Source organism: Myotis brandtii, unplaced genomic scaffold, assembly GCF_000412655.1.
Source record: "Myotis brandtii unplaced genomic scaffold, ASM41265v1 scaffold27, whole genome shotgun sequence".
Classification (NCBI taxonomy): domain Eukaryota; kingdom Metazoa; phylum Chordata; class Mammalia; order Chiroptera; family Vespertilionidae; genus Myotis; species Myotis brandtii.
This window is the reverse complement of record NW_005360272.1, coordinates 522,483-535,097: the sequence shown is the minus strand read 5'-3', so window position 1 is coordinate 535,097 and position 12,615 is coordinate 522,483. Positions and strand designations below refer to the sequence as shown.

The 12,615-nt window shown below is 38.5% G+C and overlaps 1 protein-coding gene across 2 annotated transcripts in view; it reads right to left on the bottom strand.

Moving 5' to 3' along the window:
• SAMHD1 (SAM domain and HD domain 1) overlaps positions 1-12,615 on the bottom strand; it is a 62,795-nt gene that overhangs the window by 31,091 nt on the left and 19,089 nt on the right. For both annotated transcript variants that reach the window (XM_014541414.1, XM_014541415.1), the window contains exons 5-11: positions 10,964-11,079; positions 8,700-8,770; positions 7,400-7,555; positions 5,103-5,203; positions 4,812-4,920; positions 3,105-3,196; positions 912-1,027 (exon numbers count right to left, since the gene is read on the bottom strand). In XM_014541414.1, coding sequence (XP_014396900.1) covers positions 912-1,027; positions 3,105-3,196; positions 4,812-4,920; positions 5,103-5,203; positions 7,400-7,555; positions 8,700-8,770; positions 10,964-11,079 — 761 coding nt within the window. The remainder of the gene's footprint in view (positions 1-911; positions 1,028-3,104; positions 3,197-4,811; positions 4,921-5,102; positions 5,204-7,399; positions 7,556-8,699; positions 8,771-10,963; positions 11,080-12,615) is intronic.

The following is a 12,615-nucleotide window of genomic DNA, read 5'->3' as shown; positions in this document are numbered from 1 at the left end:
CCAGCCATTACATTTTCCTAGTAATTCATTTTTATTGTATTTTTACAAAAGTATCAAGCTGTGAGGGGTTGGAAATGAAGAATGTTTGAGAGAAACTGGTTTAGGTTTCACTCTGGCAGTATGAGCAGAAAGAATCTAGCAGCAATAGAGCAGCAGTAGCACCCCAAACAGAAAACTAATATAGAGTGATCTTGGCTGTGTGTCTTGGGCTGCTCAGCTTCTGTTGTTTTGCTCATTTGCAGAACCTTCAGCCATCCCACTGATTCTGTAAGTTATATGATTGCTATCTCATTTTATTTTTAGTTAAACAGAGTCAGTTTCATGATTTGCAACTCAGAACTCTGGCTGGTATATACTTTTTGGTCTGCTTCTTTTGCTCTACGGATCTTTTTTTTTTTTTCAGTCTACACTTTAACACATGAAAGAACCAGTTGTGACACCTTCACTCTCTTCCTCCCACCCTAAGCTGCAGATTTTGTTTTTGCTAAGTATGCAGAAATGTTCTTGGCATACTGTGTTTTGCAACAAAAATAATGCTAAAAGGGTGAATCAGTTTTTTGTCATTTGTCTGATATTATTAGTCCAGCTACATTATAATCATAAATATTGAGTTCTTATATGCCACGTACCATTCTAAGTGCTATGCATTATTTAAGCATCACAACAAAAGTATATGTTAGGTATCATTACTCCTATTTTATAGAAGGTGAAAGTATGGTTGAGAGACATTAAATAACTTTTATCAAGGTTATCTTGTTAGTACAAAGCAGAGATAAAACTCATATCCAAAAGTATAAAATCACTTAAGAAGCTAAATCCATTGGAATTTTTGAAAAAGAACCCATTTGCAATCCAGGGACAGCATATATTTTATCTGTGATGGACCATCTATGTTACCTTCTAGTTCTTACCTGTCAGCTTAGTGAAGGCTTCCATGTCATCAATTGCTGTAGAAATATGATATTTTTTTCCTTCAGTGCCTGTAATCTCTATGTAGGGGTCCGCTTTGAGGAAAGCATCTGTAATCCTAAAGATTGTTTAATAAAAATTTATGCTTATGAGAAAATTTAAATATGTACTTTAGGCCTTGCTTAAAGTTAAAAAAAATCTTTCTACTTTAGGAAAATAAAATCTTGAGACATGATGTTTTAAAGACACCTGTTACTCAATCATACTAAGTAAGTGCATTGTTACTTGTGGGCTACTGTGTTTACTGTGTTTTAGGCATATGGCAGAGCTTTAGATCCACTGTCTGAGTTAATCTTTCTAACAGTAATATAGATATGAGTAATTAGCCTTAATTTTACAGATACAGAAATTAAGTAAATGTTTATTTTACCAAGTTAGAAAGAAGAAGCATGCCAAAACCGGTTTGGCTCAGTGGATAGAGCATCGGCCTGCAGACTGAAAGGTCCCAGGTTCAATTCCGGTCAAGGGCATGTACCTGGGTTGCGGGCACATCCCCAGTAGGAGATGTGCAGGAGGCAGCTGATCGATGTTTCTAACTCTCTATCTCTCTCCCTTCCTCTCTGTAAAAAATCAATAAAATATATTAAAAAAAAAAAAAGAAAAAAAAAGAAAGAAGAAGCAAAAAACACCCAACCAGAAAAGCAAAAGGAAAAAAGAATACAAAAATATGAAGATAGCACAAGGAGCCTCTGGGACAACGTCAACCATTCCAGCATCTGAATTATAGGGGTGCCAGAAGAAGAGAGAGAGCAGCCCAAGACACACAGCCAAGATCACTCTATATTAGTTTTCTGTTTGGGGTGCTACTGCTGCTCTATTGCTGCTAGATTCTTTCTGTAGCACATTGCCAGAGTGAAACCTAAACCAGTTTCTCTCAAACATTCTTCATTTCCAACCCCTCACAGCTTGATACTTTTGTAAAAATACAATAAAAGTGCTATTGTATTTAAAAGCAGCAAGAGAAAAACAGTTAGTTACCTACAAGGGAGTACCCATACGACTGTCAGCTGATTTCTCAACAGAAACCATGCAGTAAACATTTCTAGTAGTAAAATAAAATGTTTATTTTACCAAGTTATTTTACCAAGGTTCAAGTACCAGGCTTTGAACCTTGATCTCTGACTCTCCAAATTAAAAATAAACTAACCCCTGGCCTGTGTGGCTCAGTTGGTTGGAGCATTGTCCCATGCACCAAAGGGTCACAGGTTCAATTACAGGGTCAGGGCACATACCCAGATTGCAGGTTCAATCCCCAGTCAGGGTGAGTATGGGAGACAACGGATCAATGTATCTCATGTCAATGATTTTTTTTTCTCTCTCTCTCTTACTCTTCCACTCTCTCTAAAATCAATAATAAAATAAATTTAAAATGTATTTTTAAAAAACTAACAAAAATTTCAACCAGACTAACAACCATACAAATAGGATAATGTATTCTAACTAGTCTGCTCATGACAAAAGATGGGAAACAAACAGAAAAAGAAAATCTATTTCCTCAAGAAAAAAAAAAAAAGAAAGAAAGAAAATCTATTTCCTCAACACAAACATGAAGGCTTATAATACACATCAATTTAAAGGCATTTTAGAGACATGGTGTTAAATGAACTCACACCCAAGTTTTGATAACTCCTCATGGGGTCGTCTGGTCCCTAGAGCCTAGGCTGCACTTTTCTGCAAGGATCAGGTGAAATTCCTGTTGGTTTTACTATTTGCTACTAATTTTGATAAATAATTGACATGGGAAGGACAGACATGAATCTTAATTTTTAAAATTAATATTTGTCATTAATTTCAGAATGTCAATTATCCACAGCCCATCTCTCACCTTGATGACTGATATCTGGTACATAAGCGACAGCCTGTGCAGAGGTCCTATGCCATTCAGCATTAATTCCTCATGTCTAGCCTAAGCCAGCTTTTCTGCCCTTCATCTATCCCCTTTATCCATTTTATAACTCTTCCTCCAACTAAGTTAAGTTTACACTAGTTTTGTTTTAAGGGAACAGTTTAAGATTTAGTCACTTAAAATTCCCTTGAATTTGTCTAGAAATCTCAACTTGATCCAAGTATGATACTCTAGTCTAGAACAAGCATCATAGAGATTTTTATAGGGAAATAACAATCAAATGTCTTACATTGTATCAATGATGTTGCCAACTTTGTGCTGATAAGCTCTACGGTGTAAAGAGGTGCGTATATGGAACATGTCATACAGATTCCCAATCTCCTGCAGGAAAATATGAAGTAAATATTAATGAAGGATCTGATTAAGTTACCCCGGTTAGTAGAGAAGTATATAAAACAAGAAAAAGGGATGGTGGCAGACACGAAGGCTATGCCCAGGGACTACTTCATTAAAATCTTTCAGCCCACTAAAAAATACAAGGCAGATGAGTCAAACTATTCATTGGTTTATAACTTTCATTCTTAGTAACCAAAATCTATTACTATGTGTATTAACTCTGTGGCAGGTTCTGTTTTAGATATCTTACATGTAATCCATTTTTTTAAAAATATATTTTATTGATTTTTTACAGAGAGGAAGAGAAAGGGATAGAGAGTCAGAAACATCGACCAGCTGCCTCCTGCATACCCCACACTGGGGATGTGCCCGCAACCAAGGTACATGCCCTTGACCAGAATCGAACCTGGGACCTTTCAGTCCACAAGCCGACGCTCTATCCACTGAGCCAAACTGGTTACGGCTGTAATACATTTTTTAATCTTCCCAATGACTCTAAAAATTAGGTATTATTATTCTTATATTCTTCATTCTCAAAAAAAGACTTTTATAATACAACTAGAGGCCTGGTGCATGAAATTCATGCATTGGAGGAGGGGGTGTTCCTCAGCCCAGCCTGCACCCTCTCCAATCTGGGACCCCTCAGGGGTTGTCCAACTACCGGTTTAGGCCTGATCCCACAGGCAGTCGGACATCCCTCTCACAATCCAAGACTGCTGGCTCCCAACCACTCACCTGCCTGCCTGCCTGATTGCCCCTAACCACTTCTGCCTGCCAGCCTGATCACCCCCTAACCACTCCCCTGCCAGCCCGATTGCCCCTAACTGCCCTCCCCTGCCAGCCTGGTCGCCGCTAACTGCCCTCCCCTGCAGGCCTGGTTGCCCCCAACTGCCCTCCCCTGCTGGTCTGATCACCCACAACTGCCCTCTCCTGCCAGCCATCTTGTGGCTGTGGGCGCCGCCATTTTTGAGGGCGTGGCAGTCAATTAGCATATTCCCTCCTTATTGGCTGTGGGCACTGCCATCTTTGAGGGTGGGGCAGTCAATTAGTGTGTTCCCTCCTTATTGATTGTGGGCGCCACCATCTTTGCGACAGTGTGAGGGTCAATTAGTATATTCCCTCTTTATTAGACAGCATATTAGTCATATGACTCCAACCTAACAGGGACCTAATGATTTTAGTACTTTAACGAAATGAAACACTAACAGTGATTAAGGATGAGAATTGAGTCAAATTATCTGGGTTAAAATTCTAGTTCTGCCATGTATTAATTGTATGTCTTTTCTGTGTTTCAGTTTGCTCACCTATTAAGTGAAATAATTATAGTACCTATCTCATAGGGTTGTCAGGATTGAGTTAATTCATCTAAAGCACTTAAAACAGTGTCTAGCACAACACTCAATAAATGTCTATTGTAATTTTATTATTATTTAACAACACAGTACAAGTGAAAGAACCTTAAGATATTTATAAATGCTCAGCATAAAGTAAAGAGATTGGCAATTTACCAGGTACTGATTTTTCCAAATTATTGAATGGTTATTTCTAGATTTCAAACTAGGAACTATATCTTCCTTATTGTTCCTCTGACATAGCTTACCTGTTCTCTAGTACAAATATGCTTCAAATTACCTACTTCACAGACACGGGCAAACTTAAGAAAGCGCTTATAATCAAAACTATTTTGAATTCCAAGATGATGGCAGTCCCTAGAAAGATTCCAAAGCAGAGAGATAAAATTCTTCAACAAGATTACTTATTGTACCTTAAATGCTAATAATATATTTATACAAGCATTTTATTTGCTTACTTAAATAAAAATTATATTATATATATAGAGAGAGAGCATACAAAGATTTTAACAAGCTTCTCTGCAGTGTTCAGTGCATACCTGGCAAAATAATCCCATTTGTCCACATCAATGCCACTTCTTTTATTGGCCACTATCTCATAAAGGAAGCTTTTCTCTTTAGGACGGCCTTTATATGGCCACTAGAAGACAAGAAAAATCATTAAAAGTTTTAGGATAAAAAACAGATCCAGAGACAGAGAAGCATTGATTAGATCGTCAAACCTCAGAGGGAAGGTAGGGGAGGATAGGGGTAAGGGGGAGAGATCAACCAAAGGACTTGTATGCATGCATATAATATAACCAATGGACACAGACAACAGGGGGGTGAGGGCATGAGCAGGGGGGGGAGGATAATGAGGGGATAAGGACACATATGTAATACCTTAATCAATTAAAAAATAAAAAATAAAAACGTTTTAAGATAAGAAGCAAATTTATGTACAAGCAGAGCAAAACAATTGTATTAATCTAAAAATTATAAACAGATACTTGAATGAGAATGTGAAATAATTTAGAAGGTTCTTTCCATTTAATTCCTAAATTAGTAGAAAAGAGAAAAGAAATGCTAAGGTATATGATATCCTGTTAATACTAAACCTCTTTAGTATTTAGTGCCACTGAAAGGATCCTAACTCTACTACATTTCCCATAACCAACAAGCAAGCTCTGTTTTATTGGTTTCAAAGTTTTTAAAAATATAAGATCCAATGATGAACTAGCAAGAATGTTCTAACATGCTAATGCTTGCATTCAGACATGAAAATTATACTATCTTTCAAAGTAGTTACACATCTACCCTAAATGATATGCATCATTCAAAGACTTTTTGGAGCTCCATTATTTTGCAAATAGGATATTTGCTACAAAATTCACCTGTTTATTTTACAAGTAGATGTGTGCATGTATATGAAAAAAAACCTTAAAAACAGAGCAAAAACTATTTTTCAACTTATTTTTTAATAATAAAAAGATAAAAAAGGAAACAAAACAGATTTTCCTCTGAACTAGGTCTTCATAATCTAAATATTTGAAATAAGTTAGTTTTGGTGGATAAACAAAATATACACTGTTACATTTTCCAAAGTTACTTTAGGGTTCTATGTAAAACTAGAGGCCCGGTGCACAAAAATCTGTGAACTTGGAGGCGGGGGGGGGGGAGGTCCCTCAGCCCGGCCTGTGCCCTCTCGCAGTCTGGGACCCCTCAGGGGATGACCACCTGCTGGCTTAGGCCTGCTCCCTGGGGGATTGGGCCCTAAGCTGGCAATCAGACATCCCTCTGGCAGCCCGGCAGCTCTTGGGGGATGTCCACTTGCCAGCGGGGAGCAGACCTAAGCTGCAGTCGGACATCCTTAGCGCTGCTGAGGAGGCAGGAGAGGCTCCCACCACCACCGCTGTATTGGCAGCCATCAGCCTGGCTTGTGGCTGAGCAGAGCTCCCTCATGTGGGAGCCCCCTGACCACCAGAGGGCAGCTCCTGCATTGAGCGTCTGCCCCCTGGTGGTCAGTGTGTGTCATAGTGACCAGTCATTCCCAGTCTTTCTGCTTTAGGGTCAGTTTGCATATTACCCTTTTACTATATAGGATAGAGGCCTGGTGCACAGGTGGGGCCGGCTGGTTTGCCCTGGAGGGTATCCTGGATCAGGGTGGGGGGTCACACTTGGGTGCCTGGCCAGCCTGGGTGAGGGGCTGATGGCTGTTTGCAGCTGGTCACACCCCCTTCAGGGGGGGGGTCCCCACTGGGGTGCCTGGCCAGCCTGGATGAGGGGCTGAGGGGCTGAGGGCTGTTTTCAGGCTAAAGCTCCCAGCCTCTCCTTTTTTCCTTTTTTTTTTTTATTCTGGGATTTATTTACCTTCTATAATTGAAACTTTGTTGCCGCTCCAGCTCTGAGGCCACGGCCTGCTGAAAGCAGGTATCTGGGGTTTGTTTATTGCAACTTTGTTGCTTTCGGAGCTCAGAGCTGGGCCGCAGAAGGGAGGAAGCTTGACTTCCTCCATCACTGGAGTAAGCAAGCCTCCTGCTCGCTTCAGCTGCGTGGCTGCCGGCCGCCATCTTGGTTGGGTTAATTTGCATATCTCGCTGATTAGCCATGGGAAGCATAGCGGAGGTACGGTTAATTTCAATCTTTGTCTATTATTAGATAGGATACTGCACACAATATTCATTACAAAATATTTGTATGTGTATTTTCATTTATATATGTATTTGTATTTTTCCCACCTCTTAACTCAGTCCCTCTAAAATAGCCAAATATTCCTCTTTAAACAGCTCTGAAGGAATCAAGAAAAGACTAGATGAAAAGCATGAGTCACTTCAAATTAAGTTGTATACAAACTTACCGATACATCTTTAACTGGTGTTTTAGGTGGTCCTGTAATTTGTTCCTTGATAAAGGTAATATCTTCTTCAGGGATGAGACCATAGCATTCCATGATGGGTTTGAGATCATTAGAATTAATGAGGTGTTCAAACATATCAACTGAGCCCTGTTCATGCTAGGAAAAGTCAGCATATGGTCTGTTATAGATTCTAGACCAATAGGGACCCCAGATTATCCAAAGTACTCTTGAGGTAATTCAGAGATAAGAATCTACTGAACGTTCATTATCTAGTTTCCAACTACAGTCTTACAGATTTTTTTTGTTAATCCTCACCCAATTTTTTAAAAAATATATATTTTTTTATTGATTTCAGAGAGGAAGGGAGAGGGACAGAGAGATAGAAACATCAATGATGAGAGAGAATCATCAATCGGCTGCTTCCTGCAAGCCATGAGTCCAGGAAACAACTGTGTCCTGCTTCATAAGTCAATGCACAACCACTGAGACACAACGGCCAGGCAACCCTCACCCAATTTTTCCACTGATTTTTAGAGAGAGTGGAAGGAAGGGATGGAGGGGGAAAGAGAGAGAAACATTGATGTGAGAGAGACACACAGATTGGATGCCTCCCGAATGCAGCCCAAACGGGGCCAGGATTGAACCTGCAAATCCCTAATTATAAAATAGATGATTTAATACATATGATGAGTTCTGGCTGGGTAGCGCAGTTGGTTAGAGCATCTCCTGGTATACCAAGGTTATGGGTTTGATCCCTGGTCAGAGCATATACAAGAATCAACCAATGAATGCATAAATAAGTGGAACAACAAATTGGTTACTCTTCTCTCTCTCTCTCTCTTAAAAAAAAATATATATATATATGTATATGTGTGTGTGTGTGTGTGTGTGTGTGTGTGTGTGTATATAATCTTTGACTAAATTTGGCTACCATCAGTTACTTCATGGCCATACAAAATGAATGAAAACCAGAGTTGGCCTTTTTTTATTTTACAGTAGTATGATGGAATAGAAAAAGCATTAAATTAGCACCTAGGAAATATAAGGTTTTCTACTGCTGGCTCTACCAGTTAATAGGTTTTTGAATTTTGGTATATCAATACACCTCTGCGTTTCAAGTTCCTTTACACTTGTGAAAATGGAGCTAATCATTCCTTCTTTACAGACTGTGAGAATCAAATAAAAACATAGATATAAAAGCATCCTGAAAACTGTAATGGGGAATGAAGTATACTATAACACAATAATGGCTGCTTAAATAGTCATTATTTTATTGACTATTGAATATGTGAATACATACCTTCCATTTCACTCCTTGGCGAGCAAGTGGAATAAATCTTCCATCAAACATATGAGAAAATGGCCCATGACCTTAAAAACAAAAGCAGCCTTAGAACAAGAAAAATGTAAAAACTGAGTCGATTTTTTTAAATCGTTTTAGTTTTACCTTGAATATCAACAGAAATCAATAATCTACAAATACATCACAAACAGGGATAAATCCTTCCTTCCTATTTTCTAAAAACAAAAGAACAGGAAGCAGAACCATATGGGAAAGTAAGCTCTTTTTCCTTTTAATATATATTTATGGATTTTAGAGAGGAAGGGAGAGGGAGAGACAGAAACATCAATGATGAGAGAGAATCATTGATTGGCTGCCTCCTGCACGCCCCCTTACTGGGGATTGAGCCCGCAACCCAGGCATGTGCCCTTGACTGGAATTGAACTCAGGACCTTTTAGTCCACAGGCTGACGCTCTATTCACTGAGCCAAACTAGCTAGAGCAGAAAGTAAGCTCTTTATAGAGGGGTCTCTGAGTCACCAGAACTCGAATAACTGGTGAAAAGACAGTTTTATGTAACTTAAAGGAATGTTAATGGCAAAAAACTTTTGGCAACTGCAGGTTGAATATCTGCATTAAAATAGCAGTTATTTTAAGACAATCCACTGGGATGCAGGAATAAAATATCAAAACTTTATTTTATTATGCTAATCCTTTAAAACATCTATTTTTATGTAAATTCTATAATGCAGATAATATATTCAGAATAAATATATACACGTTGAGGTTGTTTCCTGGGTTTTTACCAATAATATGAACCATCAAAGTGGAAATCACAAGTTTATCTTAATCATAAGTGATTTTAACATTTCATAACATTTACTAATATGAAATTTGGTTGAAGTGAAACCAAATTCTGGAATTATCAGAATTTCTGTAGAAGTGAATTACTCTGCTGGAGAGGGAACCCACCTGGACCAGGCCTGGGCCCTTTTGCATGTCACCCATAAAGGCCTATTACTATAGTACTCAAACTTCTGGGGACTGGCAAAGATTTCCCAATGATTCCCTCTTAATATACCAGGAATCTATCAAATTTAATCCTATTGACATCTCCAAGGGGACATGGTGAAGAGAGTGTCCTATCCCTTTAAGTATCTGTATATTGCCTAGCCGGTGTGGCTCAGTGGTTGATCGATAAACCAGGAGGTCACGGTTTGATTCCTGGTCAGAGCACATTCCCAGGTTGTGGGCTCGATCCCTGGTGGGGTGTGGGGGCATGCAGAAGGCAGCCAATCAATGATTTTCTCTCATCACTGATGTGTCTACCTCTCTCTTCTTCTCTGAAATCAATAAAAGAATATTTTTTAAACATTAAAAAAGAAAAGTATCACTATTGAAACACAGACACCTCCCCTTTCCTGCCCTAAGGGCACACACAAATTCTCAGGGTAGGACTAAACTACAAGGATGGGGCAAAACTCCTGTGAAAAAAGAACACAGTCTTGCCCTAGCCAGTTTGGCTCAATGGATAGAGTGTCGGCCTGCGGACTGAAGGGACCAGTCAAGGACACATGCCTGGGTTGCAGGATCCATCCCCAGTGGGGGTTATGCAGGAGGCAACAATCAATGATTCTCTCTCATCATTGATGTTTTTATCTCTCTGTCCCTCTCCCTTTCTCTCTGAAATCAATAAAAATGTGTGTGTGTATATGTATATGTATATGTATATGTATATGTATATGTATATGTATATGTATATATATAAAAGAATACAGTCTCTTTTCTCTTTCTGTGTCAAAGGAAAAGGATAATAATCTTTTACTTGGATTTAAGTGGTTCAAGACATCAGATAGGTGAGGGAAGAGAAGGAGTTCTCTTAATCTTCTAGGGCAGATTATGTAGTCTAGGAATGAGAAAAATGGATCGACAAAGTAACTGAAGGTAAAATGGCAATTTTATTCAACAAGAAGGATAAAAGAAAAATCAAATTCACATCATCTTAAACAGAGTAGCTAGAAAAACCTCACTATCAGAAAGTCCTTTCTTATAACCTGTAGCAACGATGTTTGACATGGGAAATTCACTGAAAAGCTACAAAAAAATGAAATAGCAACCCCTTGGCCTTATGGATGATTCTAGGAAGATGCAGTGGCACATTTATATTAATGTTAACTGAAGAATTAAAACACAATTTTCATATTTCTCTTGGTTAGTTGGATTTTTTATTTTCAAAGATGTTACAGTTTTTCATAACAGCCTTGGCTTTTTGTATAGCTTACCAAGATCATGACAAAGCCCAGCAATCTGAACACATAGCATATCTCGTTCACTTATCTGCAGCTCTGGTTGCTTTTCACTCAGTTCTCGAACTAGACATCCTGCTAGATATCCTACACTGCAGAGCAAAAAATACAAAACAAAACAAAGAAATCACTCTTTAGTTTTGAAGATACAAGTGATATTTTGGCCCTGAAGAACTTTAATGTTTCTCAAATGTTGTCATATATCTCTAAGGCAACTTAACAGAATAGTGTGTTTCGGAACTTGATAGGAACACACAAACAAAATCCCCAAAGCAGGACCTCTTGGCTCAGCATCACTAATCATTAGGAAAATGCAAAATCAAAACCACAATGAAACAATGCCTCACACCCATTAGAATGGCTATTATTCAAAAACAAAACAAAAAAACACAAAATAATTAATAACAAGTGTTAGCCTGGATGTGGAGAAATTGGAACCCTTGTACACTGTTAATGGAAATGTATAATAATGCAGGCACTAGGGTGGTTCCTCAAAAAATGAAAACTAGTCCAGCCGGTGTGCCTCAGTGGTTGAGTGTCAAAGAACCAGGAGGTCACAGTTCGATTCCCAGTCAGGGCACATGCCTGGGTTATGGGCTCAGTCCCCAGGGTGGGGCATGCGAGAGGCAGCCGATCAGTGATTCTCTCTCCTCATTGATGTTTCTCTCTCTCTCTCCCTCTCCCTTCCTCTCTGAAATCAATAAAAACATATTTTTTAAAAATTTACAACTAAAATTACCATATGATTCAACAACTCCAATTCTGTGTATATATCCAAAACAATTGAAATCAGGGTCTTTAAGATATATATGTACACTCATGTTCCTAGCAGCACTGTTCTCAATTGCCAAAGAGGTAGAAACAACTCAGTGTCCACCACTGAATGAAGGGATAAACAAAATGTAATAGATACATACAATGGAATATTAGTCACTCTTAAAAAGTAAGAAAATTCTGACATATGCTCCAACATGGAGGAACCTTGAGGAAATTATACAAAGTGAAACAGCCAGTCACAAAAAGGACAAATATTGTATGATATCACTTATATGAGGTACCTAGAATAGTCCAATTCATAGAAACAGAAAGTAGAAAGGTGGTTGCCAGGGGCTGGGGGGAGGGAGGACTTCTACTTTGTAATGTTTACAACACAGATTGAAGAGATAAAATGCCTAACAAATATTAAATGCACTTTTAGCACTTACCTCTGAAAGTAATTTCTGAATGAATACAGTACCTTTCTTCTCTAAATGCTATCTTGTTGATTTGGTAGGGCCTAGCAAGTTTTCAATAAATATTTGTTGATGAATGAACATCTGAGTAGATACATGTGTTCTGGATAATTAAAAATGCTTCCAATCAATGATTCTCTCTCATCACTGATGTTTCTCTCTCTCTCTCCCCTCTCCCTTCCTCTCTGAAATCAATAAATATATATATATTAAAAGTAATACTATGAGTTCTTAAAAGAAAATATGGAAAATTGTCTAGTTCTTCCCTGTTCATGTCCTCCTGGCTCTACTTATTTTAAAAATTCATCTTTATTGTTCAGAGATTAAAAATGGTGGCAGAGTAGGTTGATGCTGCATGGACACACTCCCAGGACCAAACTGGAATTACAACTATCT